Here is a 19,800-nt window from a genome sequence, read left to right as displayed (position 1 = left end):
TTCTCTTGCCCATGTCCAGCCCACCCTGCAGAGTCAATCTCAAATTCTGCTTAAAAGGTTCATCCACACCACCTTCCCTGCTGACCAAGGGTTTGCATGAATCTTCTTTCTCTGAATTCACTTTTCCCCACAGAATCACTCAGTGCCCACTGAAGGTTGTGTGTTCCAACCCAGACTGGAGACTATACTGACAGTCAAATCCTAGAATCTGTTTTTACTTTGTAAGAAATTCTTAAATTTGAAAAAAAAAGGGGGGGGGGGAGAAAAAAAGAAAGAGAATTCTAAGATTTCAATGAGACTGTGACCCAAAGAAAAAAAAAATCTTTTACCTGTTTTGATACGGTGTATGGGGAAGGAATCTTTGAAAAAGTAAAGCTGCATGCTGAGTATACCTAGAGTGAAAAAAAAAATTACTATAGTGATACAATTTATACTTACAAAAACACACTTTAGAATGTTCTGGAAGACTAAGAAATCAGCTGGGGTAGTTGACAGCCTCGATTCCGCGGGCCTCCTGTATCAGGGCAGGATTAAAGGACTGCAGGTGGGCAGCCAGGGTGCTTATCCTGACTCCGCCTGCAGACTGCAGCTCGGGACACACCACACCCCCCAGGCCTTGGCTTCTGCATCTTAAGAGAGCAGCTCCCCGGTGTCCCTTTCATCACTAAAAATCTATTAAAACTGAGCCTCTTTACTAAGTTACGCAAACAAATCTATGAAGAACACAATTACAATGACCTTCCCAGTTACATGAGAGCAATATGTTTATAGGCAGTCAATTTCCTTTCACTAAGTTCAAGGTTTTCTTTTTTAAGTCAATAAAAGTATTATGTAGACTAAAGGAGTTTTTATTGCTCTGTGAGTTTACTGGTCCAATATACCACATTACCTCAGGACTAAACCACTACTCTAAAACCTATAATATTCACTCAAAATGTTATTCATTACTGTTCAAAAGCATTTTCTGCATGAATCATCATCATAATTTAACACAACTGTTATACAGATAAACATACTCAGCAGTATATAAAGATCAGTCTTTATAAATAAACCTTTTTGTAGATAATCTCACAAGCAGAGACGTTATGTACTTTCTATCATTATTCTGTCATGTTGGTTTACTTACCCGCACTGTGTAATGGATTGTGTTCTGTTTTTCATACTGGGAAACCACTAACGTAAAGGTGTGGGTCCCCGGTGTGGTTAGCTTTATCTTAGTCAAATAGTGAGGGCTGTTAATTCGAATCCCATCAATGTATGGAGGTGGGTCAGCTGCAAATAAACAAGTAGGTTTACAGAAGATGGGACTTTATTCTCGGTAGTTTTTAAGTTTTATGGCTGATGGTAGGAAAAGTAATTAAATGGATGGACATTCCCTTAATTAATTCTATCTTTAAAATATAATGGTATTAAAGAATTACAATTTCAATTTAAAACTTTAAACAACCTAAAACTTGTAAATTAAATAATTTCTAATACACAGAAATCAATCTTTTGGAATACATTCAACGAGGTATACGATAATCCCTGCTATTTGCCCTGTGTCATACTTCTCTCTCCCGACAGAGGATTTTAAAATCAAGATTAACTTCTTTTTTCCTTTTGAGGAAGTTTCTAAAAAGATACAAAGAAGTATATAAACATGTTATCTATATTCTCCACCACTCAGGATTCAATTATCTTTTTTTTTTGTCATACTAGCTTCTTTGTAAAACAAAGTTCCTTTTAACCACCAACCGTTAAGTCTTAATCCATTCCACTCCGATGGATCTGATAGGCATCTTTGCAGACTTTTACACACACACAGACACACACATACACTCATGAGCATGTATGTAAAAAAACAAGCAGTATGTGTCTTGTTCTACACCTTATCTCTCACTCAGGTTTTTGAGATCCATGTTGGTCTACACAGGTTTACTCTTTTCAAATCTGTGTGTGCAACAGCATACCCCATCATGTGAAGCGGACACTGTACCTATGCTTCCCCATCTAGTTGTTCAGACAATGTGGAGATTTGGTTTGGTTCCAGTATTTTGCTGCTACAGGCAATGCTGCCTGAGATATTCTTTGACAGGCTCATGAATCAAGGCTGATACAATAAAGTCATTTCATGCATATCAAGTAAGTCATTTAAGATCAATGCTATATTGCTGATATTATTCGGGAACACTGAATCTATAACGTAACTTGTGGAAAAATTTTAGTATCTCAAATGTAGTAAGTCTCTTGTGTTTAGAGGTGGTGTGATCTACTGTGAGGGGAAAAGGACTGGCATGTCTGTGATCCTGGACAGTCTGACCTGCGTCTCAGTTTACTTTTCTGTTGGGTGGAGAACAGTCCAATTTACTTCTGAGTGTCGTGATCAAAATAAAAATGCGAACCACTAAGTACCCTGGAATGGCAAAGTCACTCTGTGTAAGAGAGGAAGGAAATTGTTTTTTAAAAAATCCAAGTACAAAGAGTAACAAGTTCTTCGGAATTCAAAAGCCGTGTAACATGTTAATGCTAGGAATGTAAGTCACAACCTTTGTGTTCTGGATGTATAATGACCAACATGGAAAACGTGGCTCGTTTAACTCGATGTTTATCTCTGGACCGACTGTGTGCCGTGCCCATCCCAGAGACCCTCAGGATACCCCCAGGCAGCATAATGGGGAAGAAAGCCACCTTCTCCTAAGATCAAGCAAAACGAAACTTGACAAGACCACTTTTGATCCCACCTTAGCCACCCGCGCCTGCTTCTCTGCACAGCCTTCTTGAGAGCCTCATCTCAGGCACACCCAATCCTTTCCCCTGGGATCCCAGCCCACCTGTGGCCACTCTGTCCTTGTCAAGGTCAAAGATGCTGCCGGGGCACGAAATTCACCTGTCTCTAACCCGACCTCAGTAGGTTACGGCAACGGGAGCACTAACAGGGATCTCACATTTATCAAAACCCAAAAGTAACTTCTGCTTCACTCCGCAACAGATCTGCTCCCTGCCTGGCTCCCGCATCGCAGTCACCGTTACACCTTTCTGTTTTCCAAGCCAAAAATTCAGGCGTCGTCCTGGACTCCTACCACCCCTCACTGACCCAGCAAGTCCTGACAATCCTAACCAAACCCAAACCTATGCCCTTCTCATCTCCACTTTACCACAAGTTCAAACCACCATCGCTTCTCACAGAAATAAAAATCACCTAATTGGGTTCTCTGCTTCCAAGTTTTGTCCCCTCCAATACATTCTGCAAAGAATTTTCTTAAAACACACACACACATCAGATAATGTCATTTTCCTGAGATCCTCCAAAGATTTCCATCGTGCTTGGAGCAAAATTCCAACCCTTTCCTGGGCTGGGCTGACAGCACCTAACATGATCTGAGCCTGCATACGTCTGACACTTCTGACCCCACATTGCCCAGGCCTCCTGGTCTTCCTTCTCTTCCCAGAAAACATCCATCTTTGGCCCATGTTAGGGTCCTTGCACTGGCTGTTCCCTCTGCTTGCAATGCTCTTTCCTCCGTCTTTGCATGACTGACTCCTGTTCGTCATTCAGTTTCTCTTCTTCCTTCTCCAAAGGCCTTCCACGGCCACCCACCCAAAGTGGCCAAGCAGTCACCAAAACCCTATGTTATTTCTTTCTACATGGGTGTCATTATTAAGGGTTTTTTTCCCTTTTTGTCTCCCAAACTAGAACATAAACTAATAGTTCCTATCACTCAGTAAATGATAAAAAATTTTCTTTTGATATGAAAGCAAAATGGTCTCAACACAGTTAAGTTAATGCCTCAGGGAAAGATTCACTGTATCCAGCAGGAAGGTTGTCAGAGGAAATAACATAAACTGGATCTTAACCACATTCATTACAAAGAACAGAGTAAAAGGAATATGTGGGCAGAAGCCAGGGAGAAGAGACTCTTGGCGGAAGAACTGAGAGAGGAGGGCAACACGGGCGTGACGTGTTCAGGAGCAGCTAGACCTGTGCTGAGGGTGCCTTAAGGAGAAGGCCAGAGTATAAAAGCCTCAGACATCTCACTCAAGAGCCTGGACTTTATCCAAGAGTCCGTAGAAAGCCACAGAATTTCTGATCAGAGAAAAAGACAGGATTTAAATTTTAGAAATAAAGCTCTGACAGCAATGTGTGAGAGTGCAGAAATTCCAAATACCTGAGGTCTCTAAATTAAAAAAAAATAAAACACACATAGCATAAATAGCCACACATCTGTTTGAGTGGTTTCTATCAGTCTTATCAGCATAATTATTAATGTATGCTTATTACCTACATAAAATTTGTCATTTTTCAAGTTAATCACACAAATAGAATTTTAATGTTTGTTTGAATGTTTGTTTACTAAACATACCTGGGTAATAAACTTTTTTCCCATCAGTCTTGTATACAACCATTGTGATAAATTCTCGGTTATTTGCAAAATCATCCTAAAAGCACAAAGAATTCAATATGATTAGGAAAATCGACTCACAGTGTTGTGTGTGTGTGTGTGTGTGTGTGTGTGTGTGTGTGTATCTGTAGGTGGGTAGGGGAGGAGAAGGAGATTGTTTCTAAGTTTAAGAGTGTGTCTATTATAAAATATGTCAATTAAACTGTAATTTCAGTAGATGAGCATGCTGTATGAAGGAGTATACTACAAAAATACTCTAAAAACCATTAAAATTATGGTTACCCTTTACAAAACCAGGCCTAATGAATTAACATTTCCAAAATCCCTTTAGCATATTTTTACGTTAATATTCTTAAGATCTAAAGAGTATATAATCAACACTAAAACTCTCACTAGAAAGCATAGATTTCCTCATGCTGTTCTTCATACATGATTTCTGCAAGAGATTTGAAGTGTATAATTATAAATTACCAATTTCCTTTGAGGAAAATATTCATTTATCTAAGAAAACACTATTTTCGAGCCACCTTTTAAAGGGAACAGGCTGGTGATCGAGTTGCATATCTTGCTCATGTTGGTCTAATTATATTTGCAGGAATGTCTGTATGGGATGTAAGGAGGGTACCAGTACCTTGTCTGTTATGTGTCGACTAAGCAAAACCCAGACCGCGGCGCCCCCCTGCGGACACTGCACCTCCAGCTTGTACTGGGGGTTGTTGGCCAGGCTGTAGGCGTCCTTCACCGGGCCTTGCTTAGCATCCCAGGTGCTAAGAGACAACATCAGCGGGGAGGCCGTGATTAAACTTCTCACAGAGCCCAGCTGAAACGCTATTTTAAAAAGCTTTGTTTCAAACACAATTAGGTTATAAGGTTTTCTTGTTTTTTAAGTTTTTGGCATGATCAAGAAGCATACAAAGAAAGTGACTATTACATGATAGTCCTCTATGCATGCTGTGTGCTTAGTCGTGTCTGACTCTCTGTGACCCCATGGACTGCAGCCTGCCAGGCTCCTCTGTCCCTGAGGACTCTCTAGGCAAGAATACTGGAGTGGGCTGCCATGCCCTCCTCCAGGGGATCTTCCCAGCCCAGGATGGAACCCAGGTCTCCCACATAGCAGGCAGATTCTTTACCATCTGAGCCACCAGGGAAGCCAGCAGGGAAGCCCAAGTCGCTCAGTCGTGTCCGACTCTTTGCAACTCCATGAGCTATACAGTCCATGGAATTCTCCAGGCCAGAATACTGGAGTGGGTAGCTGTTCCCTTCTCCAGGGAATCTTCCTCGACCCAGGGATTGAACCCAGGTCTCTGACATTGCGGGCAGATTCTTTACCAGCTGAGCCACCAGGGAAGCCCAAGAATACTAGAGTGGGTAGCCAGTCCCTTCTCCAGCAGATCTTCCCGACCCAGGAATTGAACCAGGGTCTCCTGCATGGCAGGCAGATTCTTTGCTAGCTGAGCTACTAGGGAAGCCCTCTATGGGCATAATAAAAAGAGGGAACACTAGTCTTCTCAAATAATTTCATTTTAAATGAAAGAAGGGATACTACTATGAAGCATATTTTGAAATGTGCAAAAAACTTACCTGTGAATACATGTTGATTCTTTAAAAAGACCTGGATTCCAACTCAAGTAAATTACATCATAATACTGGCAGAGATCGTCCCACGAAATCCAAAATATTCCTAAAAATTAGATGTCTTTGTTAGTCTAAAAAAACCTTCATGACTTGTCAGTTGAGTACATTTTACACTGTTAAAGCATGTTAAGCACATATTATTAAAAAGATATTTACCATTGTCTATTTTCTGAGCTGTTCGAGGATCAAAGTTTAAATACTTTTGCAACTCTGGGGTCCAGTTTTTTACATCATTTTCACTATATCTTCCTTTCCAACGTAAATGACTCCAAGGATTTTTCAGTTGGATAAACCTCAGCCCCTATTAAAAAAGACAGGAGATAACAAAGTTACAAAACAGTTTTACCACATTTTTATTAGTTATATCATTCTCCAAGTGAGGATGCAGTTGGAATACTTATCAATTCCTTTCAAATACATCTGAAATTACTATTCTTTAATCAGCACTTGCCTGAGTTCTATATCCGATCAACAACTGTAAACGTCTACCTATCTCTAGAGCTATGCCATCCATATGTAATCACTACTCACACGTGGTTATAATTAAGTTTACAAATCAGCTCCTTAGTGGCAGTAGTCACACTTCAAGAGTTTAAGGACCAAGCGTCCTAGGAGCTAGATCACTGCACAGCACAGGCACAGAGCATTTTCATCCTGGCAGGAAGTGCCTCTGGGCCAGGCTGCCCTAGAGCGTTAGGTATTTCCTGTCCTCTCAAAGCCTCCTCTGCTCTGGCCTCACCATCTTCCAGTACCACATCCCCATATCTGGCTCTAGCTGGTCCTGTCTCTCTCAGCCCCAGGAACGACCCTCACTGGTGTCCCCTCCGAATGCCTGTGCTCATCCTGCCCCTGCTCCTGAAGGCTCCCGCTGGTCCCCTCTTCTGAGATGCTCTGTAGCACCTTCCTCCACTGACTGTCTCTCAGTGAAGACTGGAGCAGTGAAGAGCACACGGACTTTGGCGGCAGAATGAAATGGTACCGAATGTCAGCTCTACGGGCCCGAGTTGGTCACTGCGCTCTTGGAGCTGCCGTGAAGAGTAACTGGGGGACACAGGCACATTCCCCAGCACTCAGTAACCAGACACTGCACACAGGCCTCCCCAGTTGTGGCAGGGGGGGCTACTCTCCAGCTGCAGTGCACGGGCCTCTCACGGTGGAGGCCTCCCTTGGTGCAGAGCACCAGCTCTGTAGCCTGCGGGCTGCAGCAGTTGTAGTGTGTGGGCTCAGCAGTCGCGGTATCCAGGCTCCACAGCACAAGTTCAGTAGTTGCGGGGCAGGAGTTAGTTGCCCCGTGGCATGCAGAGTCTTCCCAGACCAGGGATCAAACCTGCGTCTCCTGCACTGGCAGGCGGATTCTTTACTACTGAGCCCACCAGGGAAGCCCCTTTTCATTTTAATTACTAGCTCTCCTTTAAAGTTCACAGGACTAACAATCTGTATTACGTTAGTTTACAACGAACAATATCCTATCTCACATCATTTCCTACTTCTAATGCAGGAGCCTCGTCTCCCTAATGCGACTATAAAATCCTTGAAATGGTTAACATTATTATCCTGTTTCAGAAGTCTCTACTGAGTTTATAGAACACCATATGTGCTCAATAAATACTGGGTGTGTCTACAGAGTAGATCATATTGCCTCAGAAAAATAAAAGAGCTTGTAAATCCAAAAGATCTGTCTTATTTCAACGAATCAACTTAGAAACCTGCATTCTTTTTCTAATGATGTCACAAACCAAACAATTTGGAAGATATTAAAAAAAAACACACACACATTTCTTTGCTATTTTAAATGTGGCAAATTATGGACTGGAGTAGATGTGATTTTTGGACATAAATCAGACTTAATTCTCTAAGGCCATATTCCCGAGAAGCTCACCAACACAATTTCTGTTCTTGGTCTCTTCTGTATCACTTGTGCCTCACCCTGCCCCTGCCACACATCAACCAACAAACACTAAATTCCTTTCTAATTTATGAAACCTATTTCTACATGAGCAGAACATCTCTTTATTTCAGGACTTCATCACTCCTTAACGTAAGGAGTATAAAGTATAAAGAAGAATTGCTGCTAAGCTTTTCAGAGGAAGGTTCCAGGTATCACTAGCATTCAAGGGCACGAAGACATGGCTGCAAATTGTGTCTGGATAGAAAACCAGCAATTCAGAGGGACCTGAATGGGGCAATAAATGCTAGAGAACTAAAAAAAATAATCAGGTTTACGATGAAACATTCCATGTGCAGTTAGTTCCAAGTGGCAACAAAGAAAAAGCCTTGGACAGCCTCAGGGATCCCTTGGTAAGATTTGTCTGAATTTAAAGACAGCAGCTTAAAATGGAGATGTACCATCAAAACGGACTATGGAATATTAACCCAAGTAGACAAAAAAGATTACTCAAACAAGAATAACTGAGACAAAAGTGAAGACTTTAAAACACAAAAGAGGTTTGAGGCAGTCAAACAAAAGGATAACACTTTCACTCAAGTATTAATAAGAAAACATCACTAAGTAAAGAAAGTCACAAATGATATAAGATTAGGAGTAGTTTTAGTCAAAGATGAGGCAACTCTGTATGAAAGAGTTCTAGAGAAAAAAGCCTGAATAGATCAATATGGAAATATTTTGAAATAGAAAAGGTATCTCAAAACTGATAGCACAAATGATGAACCCAGGAAATTCTTCAAATCTGTACCCAAAGATGATAAAGAAACCCTTGTAATTTTTAACACAGATGAAGAAGCGTTTAGGGCAAGATCAACCCTGACTACAAAGAGATCACATAAAGAAAAGGGAGAGGGTAACAGGCAAGAAAGCCAGAGGTTCCCAAGTGGCAGATGAAAATTAAAAGAGGCGTCTTTTAATTCTGTGTTGAGGACACCTGGTTCTGCCTTGAGCTAACCAATGTTTTCCTCATGGAAATGTTTTTCTTAAACTATGTTAATGAAACTATGTATTTGCTTTGGAAATTGCCTTTCTTCAAGATAGTTCCACCTAAGACTAACTTTTTTCCTTTTCTCAAACCTTGGGCTGATAATGGCTCAATAAACCAGTATTCATGGCTGGGGGATGACACACCTCTGCCATCCTATCTCAAAAATGCCTACTGTGGGAGCGAGGCCTGGTGAAACTCCCTCAGCCTTGAGGTGTCTCTCTTATCTGATAAATGGCTTGCTAAGAGACATAAAACACCTTGCTAACAACTAGCAAGGGGGCACTCTTTCTGTCCCCTTCTGATGTCTGTCAGAAGCTTTCTCTACCTCTGTTATACTTTAATAGAACTCTGCTACACAAGAAGCTCCAAGTAGTCACGCTTCATCTCTGAACTCAGATGGAAATCCTCTCCTTCGCAGATCACAAGTACTGGCATGACACACGGCTCGCAGCAGCAACCTTTCAGAAGGAAACCGGCGCCAATTCCATGGTGTGAGAAACCTGCTCAGTAACTTTCATAGAATTTTGACGTGAATGTGAGCATTATCACAGTGAAGAAACCCATCACCAGGCCACACTTCACTCCACCTTCACACGCTCTGAAGTGCCTTAATCTTGGGACACAGCCCGACCCATCAGCAGGCCAACACCAGCTCTAGGCACTCCCCCTGGGCTGCTCAGACAGCTGTTCTGGGACCTGACTGTGCCCACCCGTGGCTGGCAGCCTATGCGTGAGGCAGGGCCTGGCGTCCAACTGGGCTCGCAGTGGTCAGCCCCACAGAGGGGCCCATGCAACACGTGCAGGGCACCTCTCGGGCACAGAGCTGGGGTGAGTGGAGGGGTGTGCCGCTGGGCACACAGTACGTCTCCTCCACAAGGACATCTCCACTTCTCCAAGACCAAGAAACACAAGTGACATAGTTAATACATAAAAATAAAAACAAAACGAGGCAGAAAGAGGCAAAAGAAGAAAATGTCCCCAATGAAGGAACAAAGAAACCCCAGAAGAAGAACTAAGCAATCTACCCGATAAAGAGTTCAAGCTAATGATCATTAAGATGTTCAAAGAATTCAGGAGATTGCATGAACACAGTGAGATGTTTAATAAATAGTTAAAAAGACAAAGAAGAAACAAACAGCTGAGGAATATAATAGTGGAAATAAAAAATACGCACTAGAAGTAATCAAAGCTAGATTAGATGATACAGAGGAATGAATCGCTGAGATGGAAGACAGACAAGTGGAAACCACCCTAGTTGAAGAAAGAAAAGCATTTTAAAAAATGAGGATACTTTCAGAGACTTCTGGGACAACATCAAACATATTGACCTAACATTCACATCACAGGGGTCTGAGAAGGAGAATAGAGAGAGGGGTAGAGAACTTAAATGAAGAAATAATAGCTGAAACACTTCCCTAGTCTGGGGAAGAAAACAGACATTCAGGTGCAGGAAGCTCAGAAAGTCCCAAACAAGATGATCCCAAAAAGGTCCACACCAAGATACACTGCAATTAAAATAGGAAAAAGTGTTAAAATCTTAAAGTCAAAAGAGAAGAGCAAGGAAATTCCTATATGACCATCAGCTGACTTTGTAGCATAAACCTTGCAGGTCAGAAGGGAAAGGCACAATATATTAAAAGTACTGAAAGGAAAAAAAGCCTACAGCCAAGAATACACTACCAAGTAAGGTTATCATTTAGATTTGAGGAAAAGATAAGACAGTTTCACAGGTAAACAAAAGCTAAGAGTTTGGCACTACTAAACCCACTTTACATCTCTAAGCACGTCTCTGAGTGAAAAAGAAAAGGCCACAATTAGAAACTAGAAAATTACAAAAGGAAAAATCTTATTGGTAAGTGTAGATATACAATAAAGGGGGCTTCCCTGGTGGCTCAGATGGGAAAGAATCTGCCTGCAATGCAGGAGACCAGGGTTCGATCCCTGGGTTGGGAAGATCCCCCAGGAGAAGGAAATGGCAACCCACTCCAGCAGCCCTGCCTGGAGAATCCCACGGACACGGGAGCCCAGCGGGCTACAGTCCATGGCGTCACAAAGAGTTGGACATGGCTGAACAACTCACGCATGCGTGCGGACACACACACACACACACACACACACACACACACACACACACTACACAGAGTAAAGCCAGTAGACACACACACACACACACACACACACACACACACACACACACTACACAGAGTAAAGCCAGTAGACACACACACACACACACACACACACACACACACACACACACACACACTACACAGAGTAAAGCCAGTAGATAAATTACTTAGAAAGCTAGTAGAAAAGTTAATAAACAAAAGCAGTAAAATCATCTATATCCACAATATGTATGGTTAAGGGATACATACATAAAAGTATGGTAAAGATACATACATGCCAACAAAGGTCTGTCTAGTCAAAGCTATGGTTTTTCCAGTGGTCATGTATGGATATGAGTGTTGGACTATAGAGAAAGCTGAGCGCCAAAAAATTGATGCTTTTGAACTGTGGTGTTTGAGAAGACTCTTAAGGGTCCCTTGGACTGCAAGGAGATCCAACCAGTTCATCCTAAAGGAAATCAGTCCTGAATATTCATTGGAAGGACTGATTCCAAAGCTGAAGCTCCAATACTTTGGCCACCTGATGTGAAGAACTGATTCATTGGAAAAGACCCTGATGCTGGGACACTGAAGGCAGGAGGAGAAGGGGACGACAGAGGGTGAGATGATTGGATGACATCACTGACTCAATGGACATGAGTTTGAGCAAGCTCCCGGAGCTGGTGATGGACAGGGAAGTCTGGCATGCTGCAGTCCATGGGGTCACAGAGTCAGACACAACTGAGCGACTGAACTGAAGGGATACATAAAACAAAAAGATGTCAAATATGATGCCAGAAACATGAAATGTGGACAGTGTCAGTAAAAATGCATAGTTGTTAGAATGTATTTGAACTTAAAAGGATGTGAACTTAAAATAATCATATATAAATATATGTATACGCACACACACATGTATATGTATTGTTATACGCACACCTTGGGGCTTCCCAGGTGGCGCTAGTGGTAAAGAATCTGCTTGTCAATTCAGGAGACATAAGACATATGGGTTCAATCCCTGGGTCAGGAAGATCCCCTGGAGGAGGAAATGGCACCCCACTATGGTATTTTTGCCAGAAGAGTACCATGGACAGAGGAGCCTGGCAGGCTACAGTCCATGGGGTCACAAAGAGTCAGACACGACTGAGCATTTGAGCACAGCTTACAGCACACAAACCTCATGGTAACCACAAATCAAAACCCTCTAATAGATACACACAGAAAGGACAAGGAAAGAATCCAAACATAACACTAAAGACAGTCATCAATCACAATGAAACAGAACGAAAGAAGAAAGGAACCAAAAAAACTACAAAAATAACCCTAAACGATGAACAAATGCCTATCAATAATTACTTTAAATGTAAACAGACTAAATCAGAAGACATACAGTGGATAAAGAAAATAATAAAAATAAATAATAAAAAAATAAAGACAACAAGACCTATATTAAGTGCTGCCTGTACAGAGACTCAGTTCAGATCTAAAGACACACACAGACTCCAAGTGAGGGTATGGAAAAAGGTATTCCATGTAAATGGAAACAAAAAGAAAGCTGGGATAGCAGTACTTTGTATCAGACAAAATAGAGTTTAAAACAAAGACTGTAATAACAGACAATGAAAAGCATTACATAATTTTAAAAGGGTCAATCCAAGAAAAAGATACAATTTTAAATATATATGCATCCAACATAAGAGCACCCAAATACATAAAGCAAATATTAACAGACATAATGGGAAAAATGAACAGTAACACAATATTACTAGGAGGTAGTAACATGTCACTTGTATCAATGGATAAATCACCTAGGCAGAAAAATCATCATTAAGAAAACCACTTATATTACACATTAGACCCAATGGACTTAATAGATATCTACAAAGCATCCCATCCAAAAACAGTAGAATACACATCTTTTTCAAATGCACATCCAACATTCTGCAAGACAAATCACACACCAGGCCTCAAAACAAGTCTCAATAAATTTAAAAAGACTGAAACCACATCAAACATCTTTTCTGACCACAAGAATCTAAGACTAGAAATCAACCACAAGAAAAAACTACAAAAACCACAAACACATAAAAGCTAAGCAATCTGCAACTAAACAACTAATAGGTCACTGAGGAAGTCAAAGAGGAAATTTAAAAATATCCTGAGGTAAATAAAAATGGAGACACAACAATCACAATCTATGGGATGCAGCAAAGGCAATTCTAAAAGGGAAGTTTATAGTGATACAAGACTACCTCAGAAATAAAGAAAAATCTCAAACACCTACCTTTATACCTAAAGGAGCTAGGAAAAACAAACAAACAAAACTCAAAGTTAGTAGAAGGAAATAAATCATAAAGATCAGAGCAGAAATAAATGAAATAGAAACTAAAAAAAAAAAAAAAAAGAAAAGTGAAACTAAGACCTGGTTTGTTGAAAATATAAACAAAATTGACAAATTTTTAATTAAACTAATCAAGAAAGAGAGCCCAAATAAGTCAAATAAGAAATAAGAAGGAAGTTACAACTGACATCACAGAAGTACAAATGATCCTAAGAAGTTACTACAAACAATTATACACTGGTAAAATGGACAACTTGGAAGAAATGGATAAATTCCTAGAAACGTACAATCTCTCAAGACGGAACCAGGAAGAAACACAAGACATGAACCAATCAACTACCAGTGATGAAGTTGAACCAGTAATTTACAAACTCTCAACAAACAAAGTCCAGGACCAGATAGTTTTTGGGTGAATTCTATTGAATGTTTAAAGAAGAATTAACATCTATCTTTCTCAAAGTATTCCAAAGAGCTGAAAATGAAGATATGTGTCCAAACTTATTCTCAAAGACCAGCATTTTTGATACCAAAACTAAAAATACTACAAGAAAAGAAAATCACAGGCCAGTATCACTGATGAACATAAGATGCAAAAATCCTCAACAAAATATTAGCAAACCAAACTCAACAATACATTAATAGGTCACACACCATGATCAAGTGGGATTTATCCCACAGATGCAAGGACGATTTAACATTTGCAAATCAATCAAGAGGTAACACAACATTAACAAACTGAAGAATAAAAATCATATGGTCATTTCCACAGAGGCAGAAGAAGCTTTAACAAAATTCAGCATCTGTTTACGATAAACACTCTCAACAAAGTGGGTACAGAGGGGCCATAACATAACAAAGGCCGTATACGACAAGCCTACAGCTAACTTCATACTCAACAGTGAAAAACCAAAAACATTCCCTCTAAGATCAGGAACAAGACAAGATACTGCCACTTTTATTCAAAGCCCTAGCCACAACAATTAGACAAGCAAAATAAATAAAGGGAATCCAAATTGTTAAGTAAGAAACGGAACTGTCACTGTTTGCACAAGACATGATACTATATAGAGAAAATCCCGAAGATGCCACCAAAAAACTATTAGAACTACTAAATGAATTTGGTAAAGCTACAGGATACAAAATTAATATACAGGAATCTGTTATGCTTCTATACACTAACAACAATCAGAGAAATCAAGAAAATAGCTTCATTTCCAATTGTAACAAAAATAATAAAATATCGAGGAAAAAAACTAACCAAGGAAGTGGAAGACCTACACTCTGAAAACTCAGACACTGATGCAAGAAATTAAAGATGACACGAACAAGCGGAAAGCTGTATCAGGCTCACGGGCTGAAGAATTAATGGTGTTAAAATGACCATACCATCCAACGAAATCTACAGATTCACTACAATCCCTGTTGAAATACCAAGGACAATTCTCCCAGAACTAGAACAAATAACTAAAACTTGTACAGAAACATAAAAGACCCCAAATGGCCAAAACAATCTTGAGAAAGAAAAGCAAAGCTATGAAGTCTCACAATTCTCTGATTTCAAACTGTACTACAAAGCTACAGTAATCAAAACAATATGGTACTGGCACAAAAACAGGCACATATATCAATGGAACAGTACAGAACCCAGAAATAAACCCATACTTATATCATAACTAATTTATGATAAAGGAGCCAAAAATACAGATAGGGAAAAAAAGTTTCTTCAATAAATAGTGTTAGGAAACCTGGACAGTTACACGTTAAAAAAAGGAACAGGAACAATATCTTACACCATATACAAAAATAAACTCAAAATGGATTTAAAGACTTAAATGTAAGTCCTGAAACTCGTAGAGGAAGACAGAAGACATAAGCAGTATGGTCCTTAGAAGTATTTTTTATCTGTGTCCTCAGGCAAGGGAAACAAAAGCAAAAACAAACAAATAATGCTACATCAAACTATAAAACTTTGTAAGGTGAAGGAAATAGGAAATTATCAACAAAATGAAAAGGCCACCTACTGAATGGGAGAAAATATTTGCAAATAATATATCTGATAAGGGGATAATATCCAAAACATACAAAGAATTCATACAGCTCAACATGAGAAAAATAGAACCTAATTTAAAAACTGGGCAAAGGACTTGCACATTCATTTTGTCCAAAGATGATAGACAGATGGCCAACACATATATGAAAAGATATTCAACATCACTAATCAGGAAAATGTAAATGCAAACCACAATGGGATAATATCACTTTACACCTGTCAGAACAGCTACAGTAAAAAAGACAACAAATAACAAATGTTGGCAAGGATGTAAATAAATGCACTTTTGGTGGGAATGTAAACTGGGTGTAGGCATTATGAAAACAGTATGGTGACCCCTAAAAAAATTAAAAACACAACTGCCATATGATCAAGCAATTTCACTTCTGGGCATTTGTCCATAGAAAAATAAAAACACGAATCTGAAAAACACATATACACACCAATGTTCACTGCAACATTATATACAAGAGTCAAGATACGGAAGCAACTTAAGTGTCCACTGATGGATGAATGGATAAAAATAAAACAAAACTGGTATACATATATACAATGAAATGTTGTATATTAAAAAAGAATGAAATCTTGCCATTTGTCATGGATCCTGGGGAATACGTATTATGCTAAGTGAAACTGTTAGAGAAAGAAAATTTCACTTATGTGTGGAATCTAAAAAACAAAACAAATCAGCAAACAATAACAGATTCACAGATATGGAAGAAAAATAGGTGGTTGCCTGAGTGGGATGGGGTGGGGGGACTGTGAGTAAAATAGGCGAGGGAGATAAAAAGGCAAACTGCCAGCTACAAAATACACAGGCAATGGGGATGACATGTTCAGCGCTGGGAAAGTGAAGTTGCTCAGTTGTATCCGACTCTATGCGACCCCGTGGACTGTAGCCCACCAGGCTTCTCCGTCCATGGGATTCTCCAGGCAAGAATACTGAAGTGGGTTGCCATTTCCTTCTCCATCAGCACTGGGAATGCAGTCAATAATACTGGGATAACTTCGTATGGTGACAGATGGTGACTGACTGTGGTGACTATTTTGTGATGTACGGAACTATCACATCACCATGCCGTTCACCACGCAGGGCTGCACATCTGTCACACTTCAATTTAAAATAAAGTATAAAAAAAAACAAGCAACCTTAATCACTACACAATAACTGACACATCAAACTGATACTGTGTGAATAATGCTACTGATTCTTAACAAGGCTATTATTTGAGAAGCTTACTTCACTGAAATTTAGTAATTTTTTAATGCTTTGTTTTCAAGTCAAACCACAGGTACCTATTTTTCTCTTAAATATGTTATTTTTCCAGTTTCTCTTAAACAATCAGAACAAATACTTATTTCTTGAAATAAATGATGTATCTTTACAGAAATTTTCCTCACATTCAAGCTTACTTTCATATTGTTTCATTGTCTAAATTTAAATCTCTTGCCAGACACATTCATTAACAACTATCTCAAAGGATATTCTAACAGTAAAATTATTATTAAATAATAGCAACTGTTATTATCAATGTTTTACTTGGTTTTTGTGGCACAATACATTCCTGAACAAACACAGATATCTCAGTTTATTTAATCTCACATAAATTTTTAAATTTTTTGCTTTATACAGTCAATTTTTATGCCACTTTTAGTGTGAGACAATTCTATACAGAATGGTTAGTGGCACAATAGTGGCTTTAAGACTATAAATTTTTAAATGTTGCAGGACATCCCTATTGCCTTCATAATTCATACAGTTCCATGTGCCACATAAGAAAATCAATTTAAATACACAGTAGTACCCCGTTCTTGGTGATTGATCACTACTTCTTTCTGTAAGTTTAAGCAGGAAGACTGGAATATACAGCTAGTTAAACTTTTCAGTAACTAGACAGCTTAGTTTCTATACCATGAGGGAAAGAGAGCTCTTTCCTTAATGACTTTTATATTTTCTAATCCATTGTACAGACATATTTTTCAGTGAAAAATAACTAACCAGTAACACGAGAAGTAATAAAGTTAATGTGCCAGTATCAGAACACAGAGAAAGGGTCTGAAAAAGGCCTCACAGCATGCAAGGGCTGCTAGGAAGACTTGCATGTTTCTTATTCATAGGTATCCTCTTATTTTTTGTCTGTGCACAAGTATTCACTGAATGCTCTACAGTCTGACATTGTGACTGAGCTCCAAAGCCAACAGACAGCCCAGAACCTTGAGGGACTTGTGTTCACCTCAACCCTACTACTTTTATGGGGAAAAAAAAAAGAGGCATACAACATCCCTGTTCCATTGTCAATATCTGTACCGCCACTATTGTTACATTTCCCACCTTTTTATTCATAACCTCCAGTGGTAGAGGTCAAGTCGTTTAACAGGTAGAATGGTTTTCAAACTTGGTCTAAATCTTGACTTATCCATATTTAAAAAGCTCATATGTTATTTGGAATGCTTGCAATGTTTTACTAGCAAAAGAGAAAAGCAAGGGAAATGAAATGTGAGGCGGAACCTTGAATTCTCTGATGTCCAGCACAGCGTACGCGTGTGTGGGGACCAGGCCCCATTTCTCGCCTTCAGCCTCGGTCATCACTCCAGTGGACGCAGTGATGAGGACATCTCCTTTGTGAAATCTGGAATGGACCCAACAGATCAATAACCAAAGGTAAACACATCTGTATCTCAGATTACACCATCCTTCCTTTCGTCTTGTGGTTTACATGAAAATTTCCACGAAGTGGAAATCTTTTCTAATACAGGCTATTCTCAACACCCACCAGTGAAGTACATTTTTATTTTACAGCAAATCAGAAAAAACTATCACATTTATTTGTTTTCCCTCCCTGTTTTAGACAAACTAATTCTCAGAAACCTATCAATGAAGAAAAATAAATGCTAAATTTTCAAATGATTTACAAATAAAGGTGAAGATGGGAAATACCAAATGCATTCTCCCAAAGCCATATCATTTTATTTATCAAATCACTGAGCTTTCTGGTTTCAAGACAGTTTTCCAGTTCTTCACATGGATGATTCATTTAAGGCTTAAGCTATCTTTATGTTCTCACCCTCCTCTTTTCTCACCTTCCCTCAAATTGGTAAGTACTCAGGACGTACAAAATAGCCTTTCCAATATTCCTTTATCCAAATGTTTTGGATTATCTACCATCTGGATTAACTGTAAACATCACTGAGGGCTGGCTGGAGCGAGTACATTAAGTGAATATTTTAAAAACACAATGTCCCTAATAACTGAAAATGACAGCCTCTGCAGGATCCATTCTCAACAAGACATGAAGTTTTTAAATGGCCTCTTTTAGTACAAAAGAGAGAGAAGTGTTTACCTTTGGTAAAGCATTCGGAAAGAATTATCCTTGCTGAAAGTCTGGCTGTCTGAATGCATGGCAATCCTTTCTGGTATCCACCCAGTCAGGGCATGGAGATCAATGTTCTGCAACATAAACAGTCAGCACTGTCACTGTGGTTTTCAAGCTCTTAAATAAGTCCCCAGGATAAACTGTTAAATCTCACTCATCTGACACGATGATTCTGATAGGAATAAATCAGAAGGTAGTAAGTAAGTAGTAAGTAAGTAAGTAAGTAGTAAGTAAGGTTGGGAAAATCAGTATGAATCTCTTGTATGTGTATGCTCAGTCATGTCCGACTCTGTGACCCTGTGGACTATAGACCACCAGGCTCCTTGGTCCACGGGATTTTCCAGGCAAAAATACTGGACTGGGTTGCTATTTCCTTCTCCAGGGATAATAAATCTTTTATTACTGGGTGGGCTGCATTTTCCTTCTCCAGAAAAATAAACCTCTTACTTAACTCAAATTCCCATCTGGATTTAAGCACAAGCCTGTCTTTTCCTTACAATCTCTGCTGCTTTTCCGGAATACATTTACTGGTAAATATGATGAAAACTCAAACCATTTAATAGAAAAAACTGCTTTGATGATGATGATGACAGTTGCATTTATGCTCATTCCCTCTCTAAGCTGACTCGGTAAATCAACAGGCAATGGATTAGAAAGCTAAACTTAAAACATTTGAAGGACAGGGCAATTGAACATGGAGGTTGGGAAGAAATTTTAACATCCTTCTACCTTTAACTATGACCTATACACTCTTTGAGTAGCATTATAAGAACCAGCAGGATGGAGGAGGCCAGGTACTAGGTGAGGACACTAACCACATATAAGAAATAGGTGATTTGGGTATATTACCTCATTTAATCTTTACAGTTCTTGAGAGGTGGGTATTATCCTCATATTACAGACAAGCAAAGAACCTAAGAAAGGGTAAATACCTTTTCTAAGAACACAGGGTGATTAGTGTTATAATTTAAAGTCGT

The 19,800-nt window shown here is 39.4% G+C and overlaps 1 protein-coding gene across 3 annotated transcripts in view; it reads right to left on the bottom strand.

Moving 5' to 3' along the window:
- CAPN7 (calpain 7) overlaps nt 1-19,800 on the bottom strand; it is a 45,313-nt gene that overhangs the window by 3,717 nt on the left and 21,796 nt on the right. For 2 of the 3 annotated variants that reach the window (XM_065943178.1, XM_065943177.1), the window contains 8 exons: nt 18,791-18,897; nt 17,959-18,079; nt 6,174-6,318; nt 5,964-6,063; nt 5,014-5,149; nt 4,344-4,419; nt 1,127-1,272; nt 330-392 (listed from right to left, as the gene is read on the bottom strand). In XM_065943178.1, coding sequence (XP_065799250.1) covers nt 330-392; nt 1,127-1,272; nt 4,344-4,419; nt 5,014-5,149; nt 5,964-6,063; nt 6,174-6,318; nt 17,959-18,079; nt 18,791-18,897 — 894 coding nt within the window. The remainder of the gene's footprint in view (nt 1-329; nt 393-1,126; nt 1,273-4,343; nt 4,420-5,013; nt 5,150-5,963; nt 6,064-6,173; nt 6,319-17,958; nt 18,080-18,790; nt 18,898-19,800) is intronic. The other variant, XM_065943179.1, reaches the window with a different exon arrangement.

This window comes from Muntiacus reevesi, chromosome 8 (assembly GCF_963930625.1).
Source record: "Muntiacus reevesi chromosome 8, mMunRee1.1, whole genome shotgun sequence".
NCBI classification, from domain to species: domain Eukaryota; kingdom Metazoa; phylum Chordata; class Mammalia; order Artiodactyla; family Cervidae; genus Muntiacus; species Muntiacus reevesi.
Note: the sequence above shows the minus strand (reverse complement) of the source record. Positions and strands in the feature narration are given on the sequence as shown.